Source organism: Canis lupus, chromosome 34, assembly GCF_048164855.1.
Source record: "Canis lupus baileyi chromosome 34, mCanLup2.hap1, whole genome shotgun sequence".
In the NCBI taxonomy this organism is placed as follows: Eukaryota; Metazoa; Chordata; class Mammalia; order Carnivora; family Canidae; genus Canis; species Canis lupus.
Window position 1 is genome coordinate 8,504,376 of NC_132871.1, and position 27,418 is coordinate 8,531,793.

General features: G+C 41.3%; 1 protein-coding gene across 1 annotated transcript in view; it reads left to right on the plus strand.

The window, feature by feature from the left end:
• The window catches only part of TTN (titin), a 274,035-nt gene that overhangs the window by 80,614 nt on the left and 166,003 nt on the right, over positions 1-27,418 (plus strand). The window contains exons 64-106 of the mRNA XM_072811094.1: positions 106-384; positions 490-777; positions 1,020-1,298; positions 1,520-1,801; positions 3,068-3,346; positions 3,468-3,749; positions 4,791-5,069; positions 5,191-5,478; positions 5,642-5,920; positions 6,014-6,292; positions 6,401-6,679; positions 6,792-7,079; positions 7,213-7,500; positions 8,032-8,313; positions 8,569-8,847; positions 8,965-9,246; positions 9,398-9,676; positions 9,796-10,083; positions 10,259-10,537; positions 10,632-10,910; positions 11,016-11,294; positions 11,436-11,723; positions 11,865-12,152; positions 13,476-13,757; positions 14,011-14,289; positions 14,725-15,006; positions 15,121-15,399; positions 16,113-16,400; positions 16,524-16,802; positions 16,917-17,195; positions 17,286-17,564; positions 18,161-18,448; positions 18,585-18,872; positions 19,570-19,860; positions 21,843-22,130; positions 22,717-22,809; positions 22,945-23,230; positions 24,072-24,255; positions 24,438-24,527; positions 24,623-24,890; positions 24,994-25,254; positions 26,903-27,112; positions 27,326-27,403. Coding sequence (XP_072667195.1) covers positions 106-384; positions 490-777; positions 1,020-1,298; positions 1,520-1,801; positions 3,068-3,346; positions 3,468-3,749; positions 4,791-5,069; positions 5,191-5,478; positions 5,642-5,920; positions 6,014-6,292; positions 6,401-6,679; positions 6,792-7,079; positions 7,213-7,500; positions 8,032-8,313; positions 8,569-8,847; positions 8,965-9,246; positions 9,398-9,676; positions 9,796-10,083; positions 10,259-10,537; positions 10,632-10,910; positions 11,016-11,294; positions 11,436-11,723; positions 11,865-12,152; positions 13,476-13,757; positions 14,011-14,289; positions 14,725-15,006; positions 15,121-15,399; positions 16,113-16,400; positions 16,524-16,802; positions 16,917-17,195; positions 17,286-17,564; positions 18,161-18,448; positions 18,585-18,872; positions 19,570-19,860; positions 21,843-22,130; positions 22,717-22,809; positions 22,945-23,230; positions 24,072-24,255; positions 24,438-24,527; positions 24,623-24,890; positions 24,994-25,254; positions 26,903-27,112; positions 27,326-27,403 — 11,364 coding nt within the window. The remainder of the gene's footprint in view (positions 1-105; positions 385-489; positions 778-1,019; positions 1,299-1,519; positions 1,802-3,067; positions 3,347-3,467; positions 3,750-4,790; positions 5,070-5,190; positions 5,479-5,641; positions 5,921-6,013; positions 6,293-6,400; positions 6,680-6,791; positions 7,080-7,212; positions 7,501-8,031; positions 8,314-8,568; positions 8,848-8,964; positions 9,247-9,397; positions 9,677-9,795; positions 10,084-10,258; positions 10,538-10,631; positions 10,911-11,015; positions 11,295-11,435; positions 11,724-11,864; positions 12,153-13,475; positions 13,758-14,010; positions 14,290-14,724; positions 15,007-15,120; positions 15,400-16,112; positions 16,401-16,523; positions 16,803-16,916; positions 17,196-17,285; positions 17,565-18,160; positions 18,449-18,584; positions 18,873-19,569; positions 19,861-21,842; positions 22,131-22,716; positions 22,810-22,944; positions 23,231-24,071; positions 24,256-24,437; positions 24,528-24,622; positions 24,891-24,993; positions 25,255-26,902; positions 27,113-27,325; positions 27,404-27,418) is intronic.

Genomic DNA, 27,418 nt, shown 5'->3' on the forward strand with positions numbered 1-27,418 from the left:
GGCTTTTCCGTCGAGGCCTTAGCCTGTGGGGATGATTCCATAGGCCCACCTTATTTCTGGTGGAATTAGCCACACAACTGATTTGCATTTTAATTCTTACCGCAGAACCTGCTCAAATCCTGGAGAAAGCTAAATCTGTTGATGTTACTGAGAAAGACCCAGTGACTCTGGAGTGTGTTGTGGCTGGAACACCAGAACTCAAAGTGAAATGGCTTAAAGATGGAAAGCAAATTGTGCCCAGTAGATATTTTTCAATGAGTTTTGAAAATAACGTGGCCAGTTTTAGGATTCAGTCAGTAATGAAGCAAGACAGTGGTCAGTACACTTTCAAGGTGGAAAATGACTTTGGAAGCAGTAGCTGTGATGCCTACCTGAGAGTGCTAGGTTTGTATTTGGGCCCGAGTGGGCTTCCCTTATTTCTTTACCTATATCCTTTGTAAACAAATGGCAACATATTGATGGGTGTGTTTTGCTGTTTGCATTGGATAGATCAAGATATCCCTCCATCTTTCACCAAAAAATTGACCAAAATGGATAAAATTTTGGGCTCTTCTATTCGTATGGAGTGCAAGGTTTCAGGCTCACTCCCTATTAGTGCTCAGTGGTTTAAGGATGGAAAAGAAGTATCTACAAGTGCAAAATACAGACTTGTCTGTCACGAGAACACGGTGTCACTGGAAGTTAATAATCTGGAATTGGAAGACACTGCAAATTATACATGCAAGGTCTCCAATGTAGCCGGGGATGACGCATGCAGTGGCATCCTAACTGTTAAAGGTTAGAACTTCTTTTCCTCTTCTTCATTCTTTGTGTGATTGCTTATTAAATGTGCCACTCTTACCTTGTACTCTTTAGATCTAAGAGTTTCAATAATTCTGTTTCTTTAGATATATATTTATTGAGTTCAAGAAATACACAGTCATTACCTCTTTTCAGAGTGTTTTCTTACGTGTCTGTAAGACTGTCAACACAGCTTAACTAGGAGGAGTCTCATTAAGTATTTCTCTTAACATCTATAGAACCACCAAGCTTCCTAGTGAAACCCGAGCGACAGCAAGCCATACCGGATTCCACAGTAGAATTTAAAGCAGTACTGAAAGGAACACCACCATTTAAAATAAAGTGGTTTAAAGATGATGTGGAACTTGCCTCTGGACCTACCTGTTTCATTGGCTTGGAAGGGTCAACTAGCTTCTTAAATCTCTATTCAGTGGATGCTTCCAAGACTGGACAATATACCTGCCAAGTTACCAATGACGTTGGTAGCGACTCTTGTACTACAATGTTGCTTGTGACAGGTGTGCACGTTTGATTGTTTTACACTGTTTTATGTTTCTGTCTGACCTGTGGCTCCCTTCTATACCATGCATCCACCCAACCAAGAAAGTACGCTTCTCTCGAACAGTACACTGGATTTGCCAGGCACTGTTCATCTCTTCCTCTTTCCTGGATACTACTTAATTTGCTTTTGTTATATTTATCTGTTCCCTCATAATCTCCCCTTTCTTTCACTCTCTAGAACCACCCAAGTTTGTAAAGAAATTAGAAGCATCTAAAATAGTGAAAGCAGGTGACTCAGCACGACTTGAATGCAAGATAACTGGATCCCCCGAAATCAGAGTTGTGTGGTACAGAAATGAACATGAACTCCAAGCCAGTGATAAATACAGAATGACTTTCATTGACTCAGTGGCCGTCCTACAGATGAACAATCTCGGTACTGAGGACAGTGGGGATTTCATTTGTGAGGCTCAGAATCCTGCTGGCAGCACAAGCTGCAGTACCAAGGTTATCGTAAAAGGTAGAAATCTCTTTCTTCTGTTCTTCATTACCTGACGCCCACCTTCTTCTCTGGGGTATCACAGCTATTTATTCTTTTGCCATCATTTTAGCTTCCATTTGAGATCATAGAATATTTTCCCCAACTAGTATTATTTATCTTTTTTTGTTATTTCTTAAGATTTTCTTACATGTAGCCAATCATTCTGGGGTATTTTTCTTGTTATTCCAATGTCATAATTCTGATCACCTCAATACGTTGACCAAGCAGTGTAAATCTGATGTTTACAAACATACCGGAAGGAAGGAAGGAAGGAAGGAAGGAAGGAAGGAAGGAAGGAAGGATTGATTCATTTTAAAATCCATTTTTACCTTTAGCCAACTTATGAATATATCATCTCTTTCACTATAATCTTTAGCATTAATAACAAAGAATATTTACTATATATGTGTATATATCTGTATATATACATATATATGGTGCAAACAATACAGATTTTAACCTTACATGTAAAACAGGATAGGTGTGCCTGGGTGGCTTGGTCAGTTAAGTGCCCAACTCTTGATTTCAGGTCTTAATCTCAGGCTCATGAGCTCAAGCCCGAGTTAGGCTCCACTCAGGTGATGCCTACTTAAAAAAAAATATACATATATATATGAAAAAAAGGACAATATACATATTTTTTTCTCTCTCAAGAATTGCTTCCTATTTTTTAAAAGTTATATCACTATGCCTTGGTGCAATTAATACCAATATTTTCTGTAGCCACTTTCCAGTATTTTTATCACAAAGTCCAAGGTTGTCATGGTGTGAAGCAATTATTTCAGTAAAAGTTGGTGACATGGAAGACTTAAATCACAGGTGTCATCATGGCTTCTAAGTATTTCCATTATAGAGCATATATAAAAAATTTCATCCCTGAAGTTAGGATTTGATACCTCATGCAAATCATCTTAATTAAATGTACTTGGGTTTGGTTCTTGTTTTACAACTTTCGCATCAGTCTTTATTATCTGAGAAAAACTAGTAAGGTAAGGTAGATAGAAAGTTGAAGTCCTCAGCAAGGACATCTAGGGGTCTAGTTTGGGCTCTCTGCCAGGGAAGCGAGTGATTCTGTCAAGGCTAATGGCTTCTCCAAAGCTGTTATTCCTCAACAATGAAGTGATAGTTCTGGACACTGTTTCCACATTATAGTATCTTGACTCTTCCAATTTTAACAACAAAGAAATAAAAACATTCTATGAAATTAAATAGCCCAACTCATTAGAAATTCTTGTTTTTTTACAGAACCACCCGTTTTTAGCAGCTTCCCTCCTGTAGTAGAAACCCTTAAAAATACTGAAGTTAGTCTTGAGTGTGAACTTTCGGGAACACCACCATTTGAGGTGATATGGTACAAAGACAAGCGGCAACTCCGAAGTAGCAAGAAATACAAGATTGCATCCAAAAACTTCCATGCAAGTATTCATATTCTCAATGTTGAAACTTCAGACATTGGTGAATACCACTGCAAAGCACAGAATGAAGTGGGAAGTGATACTTGCATTTGTACCGTAAAATTAAAAGGTAAGCATATTTCCTGCACATGGCAGAAATGGCAGGAATGTGCAAGACATCTGTTTTTTTCTTTCTCTTCCATTATACGGACAATATTTTCAACAATCTCCGCTCATCTTTCCTTGTTCAGAACCACCAAGATTTGTCTCCAAACTGAACAGCCTCACCGTTGTAGCTGGCGAGCCCGCTGAGTTACAAGCATACATAGAAGGAGCCCAGCCTATTTTTGTTCAGTGGCTTAAAGAGAAAGAAGAAGTGATCAGAGAAAGTGAAAACATCAGAATTACATTTGTAGAAAATGTTGCAACTCTGCAGTTTGCAAAAGCAGAACCAGCTAATGCTGGGAAGTATATCTGCCAAATCAAGAATGATGGCGGAATGAGAGAGAACATGGCCACATTGACTGTTTTAGGTTGGTACAATATAGTACAATGAACCCCTGATAGAAGGTGGCACCAACCACTGAGATGAGTCACTAGTAGAATCTCCAGTTCTGAATTTCTTCTGGAATGATATTAGTCCATACCTGTTTGAAAGGTTTAGGAGAGGGGAGCCTGGGTGGCTCAGTTGGTTAAGCAGCCGCCTTTGGCTCAGGTCATGATCCCAGGGTCCTAAGATTGAGCCAGCCCCGTGTCCAGCTCCCTGCTCAGCGGGGAGCCTGCTTCTCCCTCTCCCTCTGTCCCTCTCCCTGCTTGTGCTCTTGAGCACTCTCTCTCTCTCTCTCTCTTAAATAAATAAATAAAATCTTTAAGAACAAAAAGAAAAAAGGAAAAAAAGAGAAAAGACCTAATCAATCTTTTTTTTCCCTAATCGATCTTTCAAACACTCTTTCCTGTTTCTGTGATCCTAACAAAAGTTAGCCATCTGTTTCATTGTTTACTTACTACTTTTCTTGATGGATTAGCAGATAGAATCATGATTTCTTTTATTTAAGCATGAAAACTATTGGAAGCCAGCATATGCCACAAGGAAATTTTGTTTCCGAAGTACTAGCTGTTCGTGTTGACAAGAACTCCCAAGATCAAAGTTAGATAGGAAAGACTTACACTTGCATCTTTGGACATTTTAATTTAGTGATTGTTTGGATAACAGCTTGGAAAAATACTGGCTTTAGCCCCTTAAAATAAAGCAAAGAGATCAAGTAGTTCAAAACATGAATCCTTTGCTCTAGAGAGGGTCAAGTGCAAATCAGTACACACTGTCTAATACACATTGTCTGAATTGTTTTGAAAAAGCCAACTAGTGCAGAAATATATGGCTTAATAATAACCCCCCATAAATTCATGACAACATGTAATTGTGGAATCATCACTCCAGAGAGAGAGAGAGAGAGAGAGAGAGAGAGAGCCCTAACGTAACCAAACCATTGGAAGAACCAATCTTAGTGAATTTGAGAGTAGAATCATGCTAAAGGTAATGGACTTTGACAGATGGCTATCACATTTTATTTCAGAGCCTGCAGTCATTGTTGAGAAAGCAGGGCCAATGACAGTGACTGTGGGAGAAACGTGCACCCTGGAGTGTAAGGTGGCCGGCACTCCCGAACTCTCGGTTGAATGGTACAAAGATGGGAAGCTGTTGACCAGCAGCCAAAAACACAAATTCAGCTTCTACAACAAAATCTCTACCTTAAAGATACTCTCTGTTGAAAGGCAAGACGCAGGCACATACACTTTCCAGGTTCAAAACAACGTCGGAAAAAGCAGCTGCACAGCTGTGGTTGATGTTTCAGGTTAGTTCCGCTCTATCCCCGCCACCCCCCATTGCTTCTGCGGATTCCTTCAGCAGTTGCTTTCTCTCACGGCCCTTCTGCTCTTTCAAATCATGGTGATCTCTTGACTTTCCTTACACAGACCGAATGGTCCCTCCCTCTTTCACACGAAGACTGAGAGATACTGTTGGGGTGCTGGGTACTTCTTGCATCTTGGAGTGCAAAGTAGCTGGATCGTCACCTATCTCTGTTGCCTGGTTTCATGAGAAAACGAAGATTGTCAGCGGAGCAAAGTACCAGACCACATTCTCAGATAACGTCTGCACGTTGCAGCTGAATTCTCTGGACTCGTCGGATATGGGCAGTTACACATGCGTGGCTGCTAATGCCGCTGGGTCTGATGAATGTCGTGCAGCGTTGGCTGTACAAGGTCAGTGTTATACACACAAGCCATTTTGTACAAATTCTTCTTTGGGTGCACATCATGGTACCCACCTGACACACATTCCAAAGGGCTCTTCATTTTTAGATTCAGAGTTGCAACCAAATTAGAAACTTACAGGTTCTTTTCACTGTCCTCCATGTCCATGTAGAACCACCCTCTTTTGTGAAGGAGCCTGAACCTCTGGAAATACTACCAGGCAAAAATGTCACTTTCACAAGCGTCATTAGAGGAACCCCTCCATTCAAGGTCGGCTGGTTCAGAGGTGCCAGAGAACTCGTGAGAGGAGACCAGTGCAACATCTACTTTGAAGACACTGTGGCAGAGCTGGAATTATTTAATGTTGACATCTCTCAGAGTGGGGAATACACTTGTGTGGTTTCTAACAATGCTGGCCAAACATCCTGCACTACTCGTCTCTTTGTGAAAGGTTTGCTCGCGTGCATTTGCTCTTCTGATTTTCTGTATGCGGCCATCTATGTGCTTTTTCTGGGTTTAATTGCCGTGCTTTGTCACTCACCAGAACCGGCTACATTTGTGAAGAAGCTAAGTGATCACTCCGTGGAACCAGGGAAGTCCATAATTCTGGAGAGCACCTACACCGGAACACTTCCGATTGCAGTTACCTGGAAAAAGGATGGTTTCAACATAAGTCAGTCTGAAAGATGCAGCATAGTCACAACAGAGAAAACGTGCATCTTAGAAATCCTGAATAGCACAAAAAAAGATGCAGGACAGTACTCCTGTGAAATTGAAAATGAGGCAGGCAAGGATGTCTGCAAAGCTCTGGTATCTACATTAGGTGTGTTGTCTTATTCTCTCCTCAATGGTCGGCATTCCTGTAAGACAAAGCATGGTCTGTTTGGTGTTCTTTAATTCCAGTTGCTGAATGTGATCCTTTCTTCTTTAGAACCACCTTATTTTGTTACGGAGCTAGAACCTCTGGAGGCATCGGTTGGAGATTCGGTGTCTTTACAATGCCAGGTTGCTGGGACACCAGAAATTACAGTGTCTTGGTACAAAGGAGACACCAAGTTACGGCCAACTCCTGAATACAGGACCTATTTTACAAACAATGTGGCCACACTTGTTTTTAATAAAGTGAATATTAATGACAGTGGAGAGTACACATGTAAAGCAGAAAACAGTATAGGAACTGCTGCTTCGAAGACTGTCTTCAGAATTCAAGGTGATTATATTATTTTAGAAATTAAGAAGTGTTTTTAAATTAATCCTTTTATCTTTGGGGAGAAATTTTCTCCTCATGGACTAATGACTCAGTATTGCTTGTCTTCCTACAGAGCGCCAACTCCCACCTTCCTTTGCAAGACAATTGAAAGACATCGAACAGACGGTTGGGTTGCCAGTTACACTCACTTGTCGATTAAATGGCTCCGCACCCATCCAGGTGTGCTGGTATAGAGATGGGGTACTTTTACGAGACGACGAAAATCTACAGATGTCATTTGTAGACAATGTGGCAACTTTAAAAATCTTGCAAACTGACTTGAGTCACTCTGGCCAGTACTCCTGCTCAGCCTCTAACCCACTTGGAACAGCATCTTCTAGTGCTAGACTGGCAGTGAGAGGTTTGTTCCCATGTTAATCTTTCTCTTCACAAAAAACCAAACCGTGACTTCTTACTCACTGTCAGAGTAGAAACAGCCAGTGACAAAAGTCAAACAAACAAAACACACATTGCCTTTTCTTTTCATTTTCCAGAGCCTAAGAAGTCTCCCTTCTTTGACATCAAGCCTGTATCTATAGATGTCATTGCTGGGGAAAGTGCTGACTTTGAGTGTCATGTCACTGGTGCTCAACCAATGCGAATCACTTGGTCAAAAGATAACAAGGAGATACGTCCTGGAGGAAATTATACTATCACATGTGTGGGAAACACTCCCCATTTGAGAATTCTTAAAGTAGGCAAAGGAGACTCTGGTCAATACACTTGCCAGGCAACCAATGATGTTGGCAAGGACATGTGCTCAGCTCAACTCAGTGTAAAAGGTATCATTACGCGGCATCTACTGATATTTGTTCTTTCCCACATTTACGTAACGGTCTTCTAAAAGTTCCTTTAGTGTTTAAGTGTTTGGGACAAGCTAAGTGGGTCATGTTAGAATTTGTACTTTAGTGTTGAAAGCATTAATCGAAGATCTGTTTTGTCTTTATATTGTTCTCTAGTGTTAACTCTAAGTGTGATCCTATCAGATAGTGTGGTCTAATTGAAATTTGTGAAGTATTGTTTCAACTATCCAGTCTCATATTATTTTCTGTTATGTGGCATTCTGATTTATCATTACTAAATTTTGACCAAATACCTCTATAATAAACTAACTTATATGTTTTGGCTTACCTATCCAAACTGCAAAAGTTAAAATTACCAATTAAATTCTCCATTAGGAGCTTATTTGATGGCAAACACAACATTTCATCACAAAATAATCAGAAAGTATATTCTTAATAAGCACGTTTAAGTTACGTATTTACGGGATCTTCAGCCACAAACACAAGCTATTTTTTCCTTTGATTTACTAGAACCTCCCAAGTTCGTTAAGAAACTAGAAGCTTCTCAAGTTGCAAAGCAGGGAGAATCCATCCAGCTGGAATGTAAAATAAGTGGTTCCCCGGAAATCAAAGTTCAGTGGTTCCGAAACGACAGCGAACTTCACGAAAGCTGGAAATACAACATGTCATTCATTAATTCTGTGGCCTTGCTTACCATCAATGAAGCCAGCGCTGAGGACAGCGGAGACTATATCTGTGAAGCTCATAATGGTGTTGGTGATGCCAGCTGTAGCACAGCCCTGACCGTGAAAGGTTAGACACGCTAAGCTGCTTGCTTTCTTCTCCTCTGGTTTGAGTCTTTCTCGGCAACGTGATGAGCTCCAAGATAAAAAGGCTCACCACGGGAGCAATTCTTAACTAGCTTGCAGGAATTGTTATTTTTTGCATTAGCCTACTGGCCTATGGTCACACCAATTGCTCCTAGTGATTCTGGATTCTAAAATATGTTTTTTTTTTCCTTTTCAGTAAGCAAATGTTCTCATCATTTGTCTTCTTTTTCCCCGGTAGCACCTCCTGTTTTCACCCAGAAGCCTTCTCCAGTAGGAGCTCTTAAAGGTTCTGACGTAATCTTCCAATGTGAAATTTCGGGAACCCCCCCGTTTGAGGTGGTGTGGGTTAAAGACCGAAAGCAAGTTCGAAGCAGCAAGAAATTTAAAATCACGTCAAAAAATTTTGATACAAGTCTTCATATCCTTAATCTCGAAGCTTCCGATGTAGGAGAGTATCACTGCAAAGCCACTAACGAGGTGGGAAGCGACACGTGTGTTTGCTCTGTCAAGTTCAAAGGTTTGTACACCTGGGCACAAAAATAGATGTCTCTTCCTTTCATCTTTTCTTGCTTAGCTAATAATTTAGGTGGCTGTGATTCCCTTTCTTCCCCTAACCACAAATTTCTTTCATTAGAACCTCCACGATTTGTGAAAAAGCTAAGCGACACCTCAACCCTTGTTGGGGATGCTGTTGAGTTACGGGCTGTGGTGGAAGGCTTCCAGCCAATTTCTGTGGTCTGGCTGAAAGATAAAGGTGAAGTCATCAGAGAGAGTGAAAACACTAGGATTTCGTTCATCGATAACATCGCAACCCTCCAACTTGGGAGCCCAAAAGCATCTGATTCTGGAAAATATGTGTGCCAGATCAAGAACGATGCCGGGACGCGAGAATGTTCGGCGGTCTTGACAGTCCTAGGTTAGTAACAAAGGACAACCTGGATAAAAAATCAGAACGACTGGCCCCATGATCGTCTTCCACAAATACTAATCTTATCCCATTGTATGTTGATTACACTCTCAGTCTGGGAGGTGACTTTATCTTCAACACATTATACTTCTTCTTTTAGAACCAGCCAGAATCGTAGAGAAGCCAGAACCCATGACGGTCACTACTGGGAATCCTTTTGCATTAGAGTGTGTGGTGGCTGGAACACCAGAGCTTTCAGTCAAGTGGTTCAAAGATGGGAGAGAATTGTCTGCAGACAGCAAACATCACATTACGTTCATCAACAAAGTGGCTTCGGTTAAAATCCCTTGTGCAGAAATGAGTGACAAGGGGTTATACAGCTTCGAAGTGAAGAACAGTGTTGGTAAAAGCACCTGCTCTGTGTCCGTCCATGTCTCGGGTGAGTAGTATGAGGTTTTAATGGATCTATCAGTTTTCCTGGAGGAAAAAAAAAAAGAAAGAAAGAAAAAAAGCAAGCAAGCTTCTCTTTAAACAGAGAATCACCCTTCTCCCACATAGATCGAGTCGTGCCCCCCTCCTTCATCCGCAAGCTGAAGGACACCAACGCCATCCTGGGGGCCTCGGTGGTTCTGGAGTGCCGGGTGTCCGGCTCGGCCCCCATTTCGGTCGGCTGGTTTCAGGACGGGAATGAGGTCGTCAGCGGGCCTAAATGCCAGTCCAGCTTTTCGGAAAACGTCTGTACTTTGAGCCTGAGCTTACTGGAGCCCTCCGACACAGGCACATACACGTGCGTGGCCGCCAACGTGGCCGGTTCTGACGAGTGCTCGGCACTGCTGACCGTGCAAGGTCAGTGTGCGGGTCAGGCCGCGGCTGCCCGGTGCCACTTGGCACCTGCCGCGCGTGGGAGCTTTTGTCGTGTCTCCTTTGAAGCCTTAGTTCCCTTTCCTTCAAGGGCCAAAAAGTGCATCTCACCTGGATCTCTTTGTTTCCTCTCGCTCTCTCCCTCCCCTGCGGTATCCAGAACCCCCGTCCTTCGAACAGGTCCCCGACTCCGTGGAAGTGCTGCCTGGAATAAGCCTCATATTCACCTGTGTCATCAGAGGCACCCCTCCATTCAAGGTCAAGTGGTTTAAAGGCAGCAGGGAACTGGTGTCGGGGGAGTCCTGTACCATCTCCCTGGAGGATGACGTGACCGAGCTGGAGCTGCTGGAGGTGGAGCCGTCGCAGAGCGGGGACTACTCCTGCCTCGTCACCAATGAGGCGGGCAGTGCCTCCTGTACCGCGCACCTTTTTGTGAAAGGTTTGCTCTTTTCTCCAACTCGTGTGTCTTTGCCGTGTCTTTCCACGTCTTGGCTTGAAGATGCCGATTTGACCCTCCTGTTTTGTCCGCACAGAACCAGCCACCTTTGTGAAAAGGTTGGCTGACTTCAGCGTGGAGACGGGAAGCCCCATAGTGCTCGAGGCCACCTATTCGGGCACACCTCCCATCTCCGTGAGCTGGATGAAGAATGAGTCCCCGCTGTCCCAGTCACAGAATTGCAGCATTACCACGACAGAAAAATCCACGATACTGGAAATTACTGAGAGCACAGTAGAGGATTATGCACAGTACAGTTGCCTGATAGAAAATGAGGCCGGTCAAGACATTTGTGACGCGCTGGTGTCTGTCTTAGGTGTGTCAATCAGTTACCCCCCCTTCTTATTGCTGTCTTCTCCTTCTCTTACAACATCTTCTTTAAGGCAGCATGATTGATTGATTGCCATCCTTTGTACCCTAGAACCGCCTTATTTCATTGAGCCTCTGCAACACGTAGAAGCAGTCATTGGAGAACCCACGACTTTACAATGTAAAGTAGATGGAACCCCAGAAATTAGAATTGCTTGGTATAAAGAACACACAAAGCTGCGCTCAGCTCCTGCGTACAAAATGCAATTTAAAAATAACGTCGCCTCCTTAGTTATCAACAAAGTGGATCACAGTGACATAGGAGAGTACACCTGCAAGGCAGAGAACAGTGTGGGGGCAGTCGCTTCTTCGGCCGTGCTCGTTATCAAAGGTGATGATGGTTTTGTTTCCCAAGGCTTGCTGTGTGCTGAACAGACCCATTTGCTTAAAAACATCACAATGTTAATGGATTGAAATGCGTCCTGGATGTTTTCTCTCTTGTGAATGAGGATTATCTATAACTTCTTTACAGAGCGCAAACTTCCACCTTCCTTTGCAAGAAAGCTGAAGGATGTTCACGAGACCCTTGGCTTCCCAGTCGCATTTGAATGTCGCATCAATGGCTCAGAACCTCTTCAAGTGTCTTGGTACAAGGATGGGGTACTTTTGAAAGACGATGCTAATTTGCAAACCTCTTTTGTTCATAACGTAGCAACCCTTCAGATTTTGCAAACTGACCAGAGCCACGTTGGTCAGTACAATTGTTCAGCTTCCAATCCTCTTGGAACTGCTTCATCTAGCGCCAAGCTCATTCTCTCAGGTGAGTAGCTCATCGCGCTACCCTCTTCATTATAAAAGGTTCACTGCTGTGGGCCACCAAAGGACTGGTGCCTCTTAGTTTCTGCTCCATGTCTGGGAGCATGAAAACTGAAGTCACCATGTTGGTCTTCATCCTTTTCAGAGCACGAAGTGCCTCCTTTCTTTGATCTAAAGCCCGTATCAGTAGATCTTGCTCTTGGAGAAAGTGGTTCTCTTAAATGTCATGTAACTGGAACTGCACCCATCAAAATCACTTGGGCCAAAGATAACCGAGAGATTCGCCCCGGAGGCAACTACAAGATGACTTTGGTTGAAAATACTGCCACTCTGACCGTTCTCAAAGTAAGCAAAGGCGATGCTGGGCAGTACACCTGCTACGCAAGCAACGTCGCTGGAAAAGACTCTTGTTCTGCTCACCTGGGTGTACAAGGTACCTGTTCCAGTCACGTAGCAACATCTCTTTTACATTTTCAATATCTTGAAATACAGGAGGAAGGGTGTGCTTGAAAGTTATGTGTAGGACCATGGTCTAGTAATTAGGAGAGATCAGATGGATCTAGGGCCTTCCAGACGGGATCAAGTTTTAAAATTTTTTATTAAAAAATATAAAACTGATAAAACACAGACTGTACATCGATTTTTAAAGGCTAAAGATAAAGACTAGGGAAAGAGTGAACAACAGTTTTTCACAGGATTGCAAGAAAATCCAAATTTGAAAGAAATCAGCTTAAGACCAAAAAAAAAGGAAGTTATCTCAAAAGACTTATTTTCCCCAGTCGTTTGTAAATTAATGGATTTTGTCGCTCCAGGGGATAGCAGATCCCAAATAAGCCCTTCAAGAAGAGTCAGCTTGTGCTAACCTCTCTCCCTCCTCTAGTCCCAGTTAAGTAATAGTGGAAGCCAGAGGGCTAGGGTGAACATTAATATCCGACATTGTGGAAGGCAACCGTTTCTTTCAGTAGCAAGTTCATGGCTGCCATTGTCAGAGATTAAATACTTAACTCAATGAGCTTCTGATCTAACCCATTAGAGAATTTTTTAGGATTTTTGTGGTGATGGTTTCTAGATCTCTTGAAATTAAAATAGAATTGTATTTAGCAGCCCATTTGCTCTATGACATACTCCTAATCATTTTTATTTCTCTGAGCTTGAATTTTTTGATTCAGCAATGAAGAAAGCCTTGTTCTCCCCAGTTGAAGGGAAATTATGAGTGTTGAAGAAATATCTATTTAAGGTCTTTAAGAGCAATTGTCATAAATATTAAAATATCTCACCCAGTTTTGTTATTCTCATTCCTCATGGTACATATCTGATATCTTTGTAGCCATAGGAGGAGATACACCTCCACTAGTTCACATACAGGAAGGTAGTCAAACTGTCTTATTCCTTGCGAACTTCAGAGTTCTTCCAACAACAGACATAGCCCTGCCTCTGATCTTGGGCTAAAGAAATGAATCTTTTGCCGAGAGGAGGATCACACAATATGAATTAATGTATTTTCCTCCTTTCGTTTACAATAGCATTTGATGTGGTTGCTTGCAGAAGTACATGCATTTTAAGAAATTTCTACTTTGGTTGAACTTAACCATTCTTTACTAATTATTAACCATTGTTCCTTGAACCACGTCAAATAAATAAATATGCTTTCCGGAGTTAAAGACCTCTCTGACAGAGGGATTCCATTCTTCACTTTATCTTGAGTTATACGTGTCTTTTCCATCCCTTACCTTGTCTTTTCTTCTTGGTTCCATAGAACCACCCAGGTTCATTAAGAAGCTAGAACCTTCAAGAATTGTGAAACAGGATGAATACACAAGATACGAATGCAAAATCGGAGGGTCTCCAGAAATCAAGGTTTTGTGGTACAAAGATGAGACTGAAATTCAAGAGAGCAGTAAATTCAGAATGTCATTCCTTGACTCGGTGGCGGTGTTGGAAATGCACAACCTCAGTGTCGAGGACAGCGGAGACTACACGTGTGAGGCCCGCAACGCAGCAGGCAGTGCGAGCAGCAGCACTTCCTTAAAAGTTAAAGGTCAGAGCTTACTCTTCCTTTGTGTTGCTCACCTTGGACTCCTCTCTGGTTGTCCTCTCAGTCCCCCACAGGACTCCGCAGCAATGTTTTAACATTTTTAAAGCCTAATGATCAAAAATCGAAAGTCATGTGTTCTGTCTCTGCGATGGAATGGGGAACTTATCCTTACTTGAACCTATATACTAACAGAATACAGCCCAATTTTCCTTTTCTTTCATTTTTTTTCTCTAACTCCATTACCTTCCAATTGCAGAACCACCCATTTTCCGCAAAAAGCCTCATCCTGTTGAGACACTGAAGGGAGCTGATGTTCATCTTGAATGTGAGCTTCAGGGGACTCCTCCTTTTCAAGTTTCTTGGCATAAAGATAAGAGAGAACTTAGGAGTGGCAAGAAGTACAAGATAATGTCCGAGAACTTCCTGACGAGCATTCACATCCTGGGTGTCGATGCTGCAGACATAGGGGAGTACCAGTGCAAAGCCACCAATGATGTGGGCAGCGACACTTGTGTTGCTTCTATCACTCTGAAAGGTTAGAGTGGCCTCATTCTTTTCTGTCTACTATTCCCCTTCTGATTTCTCCCCCCTCTAATTTTAATGCTCTCTTGGCTTCTTAGCGATCGCCCAGCCCTTTATCACTAGTTGTGTCTCCTACTTACCCTTTTTTCTCTGCCAAATCCTTTTATGTTTAGTGTGCATCCCATATCTGAATCCTACCAAATATCATTTTAGCCAGTTTTTCCAGTAGATTTCATTGAACTCAGAAAGCTGGAGAAAGCAAGACATCTGACTCTTTTGGCTTAATATAAACTGACACGTCGCTGCTCCCACTCACCAAAAATACCTCTTATTTAAGAAGTGGAAACAACGTATTCTCACTAGTGTAATTCCTCGCATTGCATTGCACGACTGGGGGGAGGTACTACTGGCCCCACAGATTTTAAACGATTTGTCTTTTTCTCATCAGCACCACCAAGGTTTGTGAAGAAGCTCAGCGATATTTCTACCATCGTTGGTGAAGAAGTTCAGCTGCAGACCACTATCGAAGGGCCTGAGCCAATATCAGTGGTGTGGTTCAAAGATAAGGGGGAAATTGTTAGAGAGAGTGACAACATATGGGTGTCTTATTCAGAAAACGTTGCAACCCTGCAGTTTGCAAGAGCAGAAACAGCCAACGCCGGAAAGTACACCTGTCAGATCAAAAACGACGCTGGAATGCAAGAGTGCTTCGCCACGCTCTCCGTTCTCGGTTAGTCCAGATAGAACATTACCATGAATACAAAGCACACGCTGTATCTGTGTTGTCTTTAGCTTTGCAGTTTGATCGTAAAGTTTGAATGTAATTTATTATATCCCGTTCCAGAACCTGCGGCAATTGTGGAAAAGCCAGAATCCATAAGAGTTACCACAGGAGATACCTGTACCTTGGAATGCACAGTCACTGGCACACCTGAACTCAGTACTAAGTGGTTTAAGGATGGAAAAGAGCTGACGAGTGACAGCAAATACAAAATAAGTTTCTTCAACAAAGTATCTGGCCTTAAGATTATCAACGTGGCACCCAGTGACAGTGGGGTATACAGTTTCGAGGTGCAAAACCCTGTTGGCAAAGACAGCTGTACAGCCTCAGTACAAGTTTCAGGTTGGTTGGTTGGACTTTTATCTTAATGTTATTGTGATGTAGTTCCTGATTTACATATACGTGTATGGGAAGTTCCATCTTCTACAGTGTGACATGAGTCTGACACCCTCTGCATCAGCAAAATCAGTGGTAACGTACCCATAGGGTTGGAAGAAAATGAAGTCCAAAAGTTATATCCTGGGGTGCCTGGTGGCTCAGTTTGTTGAGCATCTACCTTTGGCTCAGGTCATGATCCTGGGGTCCAGGGATCGAGCCCCACGTTGGGTTTCCTGCTCAGTGGAGAGCCTGTGTCTCCCCATCTCTCTGCCTCTCCCTCTGGTGTGGCCTTTCTTTCTCACCCAAATAAATAAAATATTTTTTTAAAAAAAGTTTTATCCCTTTTTCATGGAGAAATTTCCACAATTCAGAGCAGTAGGAGTAAGACTCAATCCCTAGAGAAGGATAAAGTTGTCTTTAACTATCACCTATGCTGAAATAATTCAGCATGTCATGGTTTACAGTGACAAGAGACCAAAACCCCCAACTCTTCAACTAGCACATCTTGCCCATGGATTCTCAAGGCTTTCCACTGTGTGAAGCCAGGGGGAATTTTTTGATACTCTTGCAAAAGAGCCAAGTGGATCTAGGGATAGTCCACCAAAAAGACAATAATTCTCTTTTCAAATCATTTTATAACTGATGTCCTTTATTTGTTTGATTTTCACCACATTCAGACCGAATTGTTCCTCCTTCATTCACGAGAAAATTGAAAGAGACGCATGGTCTGTCTGGTTCCTCGGTGGTAATGGAGTGCAAAGTCTATGGGTCACCCCCAATCTCTGTCTCCTGGTTCCACGAAGGAAACGAGGTCAGCAGTGGAAGGAAATACCAGACCACCCTGACAGATAACACTTGTGCTTTAACTGTGAACATGCTAGAAGAGTCCGATGCCGGCGACTACACGTGTATAGCTACTAATGTAGCCGGTTCTGATGAATGCAGTGCTCCTCTGACTGTGAGAGGTCAGTCCAAAATACAGTAAAATAGAAATGCATTTCTTAATGTGGTTATGAGCATTTTCATCATCAAAATTCAAAAATATTAAACAGCTTTTGATATGTGATTTTTTTGTTGTTGTTGTTTAGAACCACCATCTTTTGTTCAGAAACCTGAGGCCATGGACGTCTTAACCGGAGCCAATGTAACTTTCACAAGCATCATAAAAGGAACACCTCCTTTCACTGTCAGCTGGTTCAAGGGTAGCAGTGAACTAGCCCCAGGCGACAGGTGTAACGTATCTCTGGAGGATTGCGTTGCTGAGCTGGAGTTGTTTGGTGTAGACACAACACAAAGCGGAGACTATACCTGCATAGTTAGTAATGAAGCTGGCAAAGCTTCCTGTACAACACACCTCTATGTAAAAGGTTTGTTTGACTGCTAATCTGCGTTTTTACAGCCTAACATACGTGGAGTAATAGATCGGGCTCTACCTAAAGGTACATGTGTTTGATTTCGTATTTTCCATTTGTTTACTATAGCCCCAGCCAAATTTGTGAAGAGGCTCAATGATTACAGCATAGAGAAAGGAAAGCCCCTGATTCTCGAGGGCACCTACACTGGAACTCCTCCCATTTCAGTTACATGGAAGAAAAATGGCATAAACATAACTCCTTCCCAGAGGTGTAATATAACCACAACTGAAAAATCTGCAATCCTGGAAATTCCAAGTAGCACGGTAGAGGATGCAGGACAATACAATTGCTACATTGAAAATGCTTCTGGAAAAGATTCCTGCTCGGCACAAATACTGATACTAGGTTTGTTCTGACCCTGCATCCATATCATCGTATATAAGTTAACCATTCTGACATGTCTCTTCCTGACTAACTAACCTCTCTTGCCTCCAGAACCACCGTATTTTGTCAAGCAGCTGGAGCCTGTTAAAGTGACCGTTGGAGACTCTGCCTCTTTGCAATGCCAAATTGCTGGGACCCCTGAAATTGGGGTGTCCTGGTACAAAGGAGACACAAAATTAAGACCTACTGCCACCTACAAAATGCATTTTAGGAACAACGTGGCTACACTGGTTTTCAACCAGGTTGATAGTAATGACAGCGGAGAATATATCTGCAGAGCTGAAAACAGTGTGGGGGAAGTTTCTTCATCAACTTTCCTTAGTGTGCAAGGTGACTGCAATATTTTAAAAGTGAATGAATTTGTGTTGCTCTTGAACAAGATTTAAAATATCTGGCAAAGACCTTCTTATTGAGGAAAATCTTGCCCGATGCAAGATGTTCTTCTTAAGACATCCTATCTATAGTTAGTGGCTTGTCCTTTACTGTAGCCAGGAGAGATCAGAAGACTAAACCTTTGGTTGGAAGGATCATGCAATCACTTGTCTCTATAATTAAATCTTTAGGAAAAAACACGTAACCATATTTTAAAAATTTCACTTCATGAGTGTCCCATTCAAATTACCACAGGGCAGTCTTAAAAAGTTAGGAGAATTTGCTGCCTGCCTTGAGCTGTACCTTAAGCCAACCGATCTGTCTTTGGGCTTACATATTTTTGAACCCACTGTGAATTAAGGTGACCACAGGGTGAAAATGTTGCTCCAAAAGTTCATATGTTTTTCTTCACGTCCAAGCTAATTCAAGAGATAGTAATACCTCCTGATGTTGTCATAGACCTACTATTGCCTCTACCGCCATAATTGTGAGAAGAACATTCAGCAAATTAAAAACATCCAGAAATTCTCATTATCTTAATTCTGTTCTTACAGAGCAAAAACTTCCACCATCATTTTCTCGTCAACTGCGAGATGTTCAAGAAACGGTTGGACTGCCCGTTGTCTTTGAATGTACCATAAATGGATCAGAGCCTATCTCAGTGTCTTGGTACAAAGACGGCAAGCCATTGAAAGATGGCCCAAATGTACAGACGTCATTTTTAGATAACGTGGCCACTCTCAATATTTTTAAAACAGATCGGAGCCTTGCAGGCCAGTATTCTTGCACAGCTACGAATCCTATAGGGTCTGCTTCCTCCAGCGCCAGACTCATCCTCACAGGTTTGTGGCTTCTTCAACATCTTTCTGTTTCTGTAAATGAAATTTCTATTCCTGAAATTAAGGGGAAAAGGCCACGATTTCCATAAAATGGGGTGGATATGGGGCCTGAAACCTTGTCCTTCTGCTCTGCTCTTAGAGGGGAAGAACCCGCCCTTCTTTGACATCCCCGTGGCCCCTGTGGATGCTGTGGTCGGGGAGAGTGCAGACTTCGAGTGCCACGTTACTGGGACACAACCAATAAAGGTCACCTGGGCCAAGGACAACAGAGAGATACGAAGTGGCGGAAACTACCAGATTAGTTACCTGGAAAACAGCGCCCACCTGACGATACTGAAAGTAGACAAGGGAGACTCTGGACAGTATACCTGCTATGCTGTGAATGAAGTGGGAAAGGACTCCTGCACAGCTCAACTTAATATAAAAGGTATCATTTATTTCGCATGTTGGTCCAACAAAACATAATAATTTTCCGTTCTGTCCTAAAGGTTCAATTTCCACTAGGACAGTGAAATTTAGGACACTTTTAAACAAATGACATAAAAATGTTTAAGAAGAAATAAGTTTCTCTAGAGAACAGGTGATCTGTTTAAATTCACATTTTTCTGAAACTGTATATATCCTACTTAACCCTAAGACCACCCTCCTCTTATTTCAGTGAGAAATAAGAGGGTTGTAACAGTGCCCCCTCACTGGGTCTTTGAAAGGATCAATGTAAAATCATGTAAAACTATTAGTTCAGTGCCTGGTGCAAAATAAGTGCTCCTAACTATTAGTGGTTTTTAATTAACTGTGACGTTGAACAAACACTTTGCCTCCCCCCCTTATTTTCGTATCTACATGATTCGATGGTGTAGGGTCATGGTATTTATTTATTGGTTTGCTTGTTTGTGTTTTACAAATATGCGGTTCTGTAAATGGCCATAAGTTCTTTTTGTCATTTGTCCCATAAATCAGAGAATAAGCTTGTGGAGGAAGGCTGAGATGTTTAGAAACATACACCGATTCACTGTATTTAGTTAGCATCACCTTTTAATGTAAAATAGGACTTCTTTTTCTTGAAAGGTTTCTATCAATAACCTACTTCTGACTTCCATTTTATTTGTCCTCGCGATTTCTTGCAGAACGGCTAATTCCACCAAGTTTCACTAAAAAACTCTCCGAGACAGTTGAAGAAACAGAAGGGAATTCGTTCCGCCTTGAGGGCCGTGTTGCCGGTTCTCAGCCTATAACGGTTGCATGGTACAAAAATAATATAGAGATTCACCCAACTTCTAACTGCGAAATTACATTCAAGAACAACACCCTCCTGCTGCACGTCAAGAAGGCAGGCATGGGCGACGCTGGCTTGTACACATGCAAAGTGTCCAATGACGCGGGCTCTGCTCTGTGTACATCTTCAATTGTCATCAAAGGTCAGTGATCTTCGTGGTCCCCAACCTCTTGTGTTCTTCTCATCTGTTAGATGGCCCTGTGCGTTTCTCTTGATGTGTGCATTTCTTCTTTAACTCTGTCAGCCAGACAAGTTATGGTAGATAAACAGTTGACTGTTGGCCAACTGTAGGCTGGGAGCGCCAACAAATCCCCGTGTCACTTCTGACTCCTCCAAAACTTTGCAAATAGTGTACTATTGACTAGAAGCCTTACCAATAACATGAATAGTCAGTTATACATTCTTACCATACAGTGAGCTAGAGAAAAGTATACATCCCTGTGTAAGTGGACCCATACTGTTCGAACCTGTGTTGTTTAAGGACTAACTGTAAATATACGTTATGTAACTGGCTTGCCATAATTCCACATATATTTACTTGAAATGCATACTATTTGCAATTGACTTACAAGGCCAGCAAAGTAGGTGTTGTATAATAAATGGACGCGAATTGTAGCTTGTAAATCAGATCCCAAAATTCTCTCAGGCCATTAGAGGTCTACTTGGAAATTCACACCTCAGTAATATATGAATTTTTATGAAGCACGTTTATTTTGAAAAATTCTTAAATTTTCATCATGGAAAACTGTATTAGCTTTGCTTCTTATAAGTTATAGCACATTCTGAAACATTCTTTTCTATTTCTAAAGGATTATTGTTTGACGTAGATTGCCCAAAGCTTTTTAGCCTATAAATGAATATTAATCCCAGACAAAAAAGTAAAATTTGCTCAAAAGGAAAAAAAAAAAAAGATGAGAGGAAAGATGCTCCATGTTATTATGGAAAGACATATTTAAATATACAGTCCTAGCTTGAGGCAAAGAAACAGACTATCATTTAAGGAGATATTTTTTTTTTCTGATCCTCTGACCATATAATGGCTTCATCCAGATGATTATGATGCAGATTCATCACAGTCACTTTATAAGCCAACTTTCTCGAGCTGCGTGGAGTTTGATGACCAATTCTGATGTGGTATAGTTGGCCATTCCAGGGCACATGTGTAATAGATAGAAAATAGGTTAATACCACTAATAGGCTAATATTATTCCATTGTCTTAAAAGATACTTATTTAATAGTACTTAAGTGCCTTTAGTTTTAAAATATGTTTAATAAGACAAAAACTATAACCTTAGGAAGTGGCTTGTGTTCATGATTCATATCCCTGGTGGTTTTGCTATTGAATAGGTAAGTACTTTCTCTAGCATCCTGCGGCTATGTCTCTGTAGATTGTTCTTTTCAAAGTAAACATTGCAAGTTTTAATCACTACAATCATGAATATGGCCTTATGTTTATATCTAGTTCTCAGAATCATTGAATAAAACCGTTATATAACATGGCCTTCCTACTACGTTACCTGTATATTCTTCATTGGTTTTCAGTTGAACACTGAGCTTCAACTACTGTTTCCTTTGGGCAAAGATTAGATTTTAAATGCTACTGTAGCTACATTTAATAGCTAAAGATGAATATCAAGAGAAAATCACATATTATGATGCGGGCTCATGGATTATTCAAATGTTGGCTTTCTCTCCCAGAGGGCAGCAAGACCTGCTGCTCCAGGGGAGCAGAATTCCCAGTAGGCCCTTAGATTGTAGGAGGCAGCAAAAATGCAGCTACAGGCAGGTTCTAGAGAATCCATACTGTGCTACATGGTACCCAAGTTTATAGGAACTGGCCATTGCAACATTTGCAGTGCTTGATCAGGACACAGATGCTCGCATGATTTATGGGCAATCTGCTCTTTGCTTGTTTCGAGAACTTTATTTTCTTTAAAAAAAAAAATCCAACAAATGTTACTATTGCCTTCAGAGAGGAATCAACCTTGAATCAGTTACTGACTCAGGTGTGCTACAGCAACAGGTACCGCCTGTTAGAGGCAAAACTTGTTTCCTTTCTGGAATTTAGTACTTTTTTTGCCTTTGTGGTCCTTTCATGGTTAAAAATATCTTTTTAATTCCAGAACCTAAGAAGGCGCCTGTGTTTGATCAGCACCTCACTCCAGTAACAGTAAGTGAAGGAGAATTTGTGCAGCTCAGCTGCCACGTGCAGGGATCGGAGCCCATCAGGATCCAGTGGTTGAAGGCTGGAAGGGAAATAAAGCCTTCAGACAGGTGCAGCTTCAGCTTTGCCAACGGGACCGCCGTGCTGGAACTGAAGGACGTGGCTAAAGCCGATTCGGGAGATTACGTGTGCAAAGCTTCAAATGCGGCTGGAAGTGACACTTCAAAATCAAAAGTGACCATTAAAGGTACAGATACGTCAAAGGCATTCTCCAATGAAGCCAATGACGGGTCCACTTATTGGCTTATTACAACTTAAATAAGAATGGAATTCCGTTTTTAGAAACATCGATTATTGCTCGTTTGCAATTTATAGCCTCCTTATTACAATTGAAGGGCCAGATAATTTCACAGAAATAATGTCAATGCAAATTGTCTGACATTACCCTGTGTCCACCATCCTATTTCTTGCACCACTTTCCACCATATCCAAGAAGGTGTAATTAAGCCCCAAAAACAATGCTGTAGTAAATGCAACATGAGGGAATCTGATGCCATTGTCCTAGAGGAAATCCATAGAATAAAGCCAGGCATGGAAATATAAATTTGATACTGCTTTTGGGATTATAGTTCAGCTTGCACGTGAGAGCTACAACCAGTTACAGAAGCCTATAAAACTGCTTTATCTTCCATAATCCCCCCTCCTACATAGCGAGTCCTAGAGTGAATGGTGTCTTTGACACTGCCAAATTCCCAAAGCTCACTTCACGAAGGAATTAGTTACTCCAATTTTAAGGCGATTGTGGTAACAAAACATGTAAATGTGTCTTTTAGACAAACCAGCCGCAGTCCCAGCAGCTAAGAAAGCAGCAGTCGACGGGAGACTCTTCTTCGTGTCAGAACCTCAGAGTATCAGAGTCGTAGAAAGTAAGTCCTTCACGAACAGTACCTCTACCTCTACCCAGTACATTTTACTGCTGATTTAATGTTGGAAGAACCTGATTTGGGAAAATTAAGGGGTTTTTTAAAAATTATTATTTATTTGCTTTTGTTCTTCCTTAGAAACCACTGCAACATTCATTGCAAAAGTTGGAGGTGATCCAATCCCAAATGTTAAATGGACAAAAGGGAAATGGAGGCAACTGAACCAGGGGGGTCGCATTCATATCCACCAGAAAGGCGATGAAGCAAAGCTGGAGATTAGAGACACCACAAAAACCGATTCTGGATTGTATCGGTGTGTCGCATTTAATAAACACGGTGAAATTGAAAGTAATGTTAACCTGCAGGTGGATGAAAGGAAGAAACAAGAGAAGATTGAAGGAGATCTTAGAGCAATGCTGAAAAAGTAAGTTCGATTAAAACGCACACATGCACACATACACACACACACACACGATCGTTTTCCATTCACAAAAGAGATGTCTCAAGAGGCAGGGAACATCTCCTCCAAGATTCTGACAGAGAAAGGACATAAGCACACAGACATTCTCACAAAAACATTTAAGCAAGCATCCAATGTTGGAGCAAAAGTTAGCATTTCATGAGGATCGGTTTCTGGACAATCATGAGAAAGTTTTGAGAATGAGGTGAATTTTTTTAGTTAAAATTAAAAAAAAAAAAAGGAAACAGCCTGTGGAGAAATTTGTATGTGTCTCATTACGAAGTTTTTGTTTCTCTGTATTACTTGTCATATTCTGAATTCTTTTCTAGATCAACACTTTAAACATTTCCCATAATTACCAATACTTTCAACATAAATAATGTTTCAACATAATTGATTATTAAATTAACATTTGCTTTCCACACATCTTTCCCATGATGTATGATATTTTTCCCTTTTTAATACTTTCCATTGCTCATGTTGCTATTCCTTTTCAAAATTTCATTAGACTCTTGGTTGTAAAGTTTACAAATATATTCCTGTTATCCTTCCTTCAATTCTTTGATTAAATTTCTGTACTTTATAACAACGGTCCAGTCTTGATCCACCTCATCACTAAACCCACATTTTTTTTTATCGTTTCACAGTTAATGTGGTAAAACTAATATTTCTTGAATAAAGGATATAGCACTATGACTTTATGAGGGGAAAAACCCGTAATGATATTTATGATCTTTAAATGATGATAAGCAATTCAAAATAAGTAGAAGATAGGTGATTTATGTTTATTTCTGATTTCATTTAGAACTCCAGTCTTAAAGAAGGGAACTGGAGAAGAGGAGGAAATCGATATTATGGAACTTCTCAAAAATGTTGATCCTAAAGAATATGAAAAATATGCCCGCATGTATGGAATCACTGACTTCCGAGGTCTTCTTCAAGCGTTTGAAATGTTAAAGCAAAGTCAAGAAGAGGAGACACATAGATTGGTAAGATCTTTTGTGTAGAGCATCATCTTAAAAATTTATGTTCAAATTCTCAGTACCCCATACTCTATGAGCTCATTTAGTGTAACCTAAGCAGCATCAATAATGGAAGCTGAATCTAATCATGTGTCTTGTAATTCAGGTTTTTTTCCCCATATGTAATACTTATGCTCTTTCCTCCTCAGGAAATTGAGGAAATAGAGAAGTCAGAGAAGGACGAAAAGGAATTTGAGGAACTTGTATCATTTATTCAGCAAAGGCTGTCACAGACAGAGGTAAAGTGAATCGTGAAGATGATACAGCAACAGATGGTTATTGGGAATTATAATGAAAGGAGTGACTAATGTGTGTTAATTCTTCATTCTCCTAGCCTGTCACTCTGATCAAGGATATTGAGAATCAGACAGTTTTGAAAGATGACGAAGCCGTGTTCGAAATTGACATCAAGATCAATTATCCAGAGATCAAGCTTTCATGGTACAAAGGGACTGAAAAACTGGAACCCAGTGATAAATTTGAAATAAGTATTGATGGTGACCGACACACACTCAGAGTCAAAGACTGTCAACTCAAAGATCAGGGCAATTATAGATTGGTGTGTGGTCCCCACATCGCTAGTGCCAAACTAACCGTGATCGGTAAGTAAGAAGCATCTTATTGAAAGTTGTGAGGTTAGTTTGCTGTTGAGCACACCTGTGTGTGCTAGGAGACAAAATGGTTTTGTGCGTGTCATACCAACAGAGCCTGCTTGGGAACGGCATCTTCAGGATGTGACTTTGAAAGAAGGCCAGACGTGCACCATGACCTGCCAGTTTTCAGTGCCAAACGTAAAATCTTCATGGTTCAGAAATGGCAGACTCCTGAAGCCCCAGGGCAGGCATCAGACAGCAGTGGAGCACAAGGTCCACAAACTGACCATCGCAGATGTTCGAGCAGAAGACCAGGGACGGTACACCTGCAAATATGAAGACCTGGAGACGTCGGCAGAGCTCAGAATTGAAGGTGGGCGAGGGGCCCTGATGGGGTGATTTCTACCCGGGCCACTGGCGAAGGTCGTGTGGGACCCCCCTGCCACCGGGCCACCGGGCGTTGACTGATGTGCTCCAGGTCCTTACTCTGGACCCGCGTGCACCGCGGCCACTCACGGCCCAAGAGGTGCTCGGGATCAAAGTCAAGCAGCCACGCGAGGGCCGGTTCTTTTGCGTGGTTCTCTCTGACCAAAGGCAGCTTGCGGCCTAAACTAAGACAGGACTTTCTAACAGTTACTTAAACTCCATAATTGTGCTAACTTCGATCATCCTTTACAATTTTACGAAATTCTGTAGGTCTCGCATCTATGATTCTCCTTCTAAGACAGAGATCTTGGAAATGACCAGATTTCATAGCCATAGCTACAAGAGCTTGGCTATATGTAATAGACCTAAAAAATCGATTTCGTTTATAGAAATCAGTTGGAATCTGCTTATCTGAAACTTAATAGGTAAAGGTAACTACATGCGTCGTGTGTGATTAGCAGCTATTTTCCAAAAATAATTATTTCACGTGAGGATTCTAGTCCAATCTTTTAACTCTCTGAAATAAAGGGAACTCTCAGGATTTAGGAGCAAATAATATTTATTTCCTAATCCCTTGATCATCTATCTGCAGTGTCTGAAGACACCCTTGGGCTGTGCTGAGCAACATTTTAGCTCTAATGGTAGCATCTACATCCAGTTGGTGCTCATTTGTAGTTGTTGAAATGCAACTATATGACTTATTTACACAGACATTTTAACTTCTCTGACTTGCTGTAAGTGGATGACAATGTCTGATTGTATTTTGAAGTTCAAACATTTTTAGTAGGTTTCAATTTAAAGGATCCAGCCGAAACCACTTTTTAAAAAACAATTTTTAAATAATTGCATTCTCATATGAACCTTCAAAAAAAAGGCTCACCAGAGTACTCATGATGTCTAAGATGTTCTCGATACTGTCATACACTGAATTCCAGATAAAATTTTGCAGAAGGACCCTCTACTGCAGCCCAGTCTCCTACGAAATACGACCCTACCATTCACCCCCAGTGGTTCGATTGCTTCGTGCATGTCCACAGGTGCTTACAAAGCAGGTTTCAGAACTCCTAAAAATGAATCATCTGAAACTTGGAAGTTCAGACTTCCTATTGAGTTCAAAATTATTTCACAAGGAAAGTTATAACATAGTAGATGATAAACAATTCTGGGTCCTGAATAGCAAAAATTATTTTACAGAGGAAAGAATTTCAAAGGAGAACAAATTACAGAGTAAAATTAAGTTTATGTTCCCTTTAGTTTGAATCCCCAATTTCACTAACATTTTTAAAGCTTAATTTGACTTTTGGGTCATAAGCCCCTTTGACTGTTGCCTTTATGCAAATATTTTAAGGACCCCCAGGGATTTCTTTTCACTCTCCTACATTGGTCCTGAAGCAATACACTTAAGTATTGGAATAATTTCTTGTTACTAAAGCAAAAAAAAAGAAGAGCACTTTCTTTTTGTTTTGTATTTTCAGCCTTTGGTGTTTTTCCAGTTGGATACCTAGGTGGAGTCTTTAAATATCTGAGGAGAGAGCACAGTGAAAAAAATCCCTCCCTAAGCAATCTAACTCTGAGACTTCTTTGTCCTTAAACAGCTGAACCAATTCAGTTTACGAAGCGCATACAGAACATCGTGGTGAGTGAGCATCAGTCTGCCACCTTCGAATGCGAAGTGTCTTTTGATGATGCCATAGTGACATGGTACAAAGGCCCAACAGAACTGACTGAAAGCCAGAAGTACAACTTTAGGAATGATGGTCGCTGCCATTACATGACCATCCACAATGTGACCCCAGATGACGAAGGTAAGGTAGTTGACAGCAACTACCTGCGGATATATAACTTAAATCTTGTCTGTTTTACATATTTCTATCCTAGTTTACACTCACACTGTGTGATTCTATAGAGAATGCTTTTTTAAGAAAGAGAATTATAAATAAATACACACTGCACTTAAATAAAGAAGTGTTATTTACAAACATGTCAGAAAACAAAAATTTGATGATTCTTCTCCTTAGGTGTCTACTCAGTAATTGCTCGACTGGAACCAAGAGGTGAAGCAAGAAGCACAGCAGAGCTGTACTTAACAACTAAAGGTACCAACTAAAACA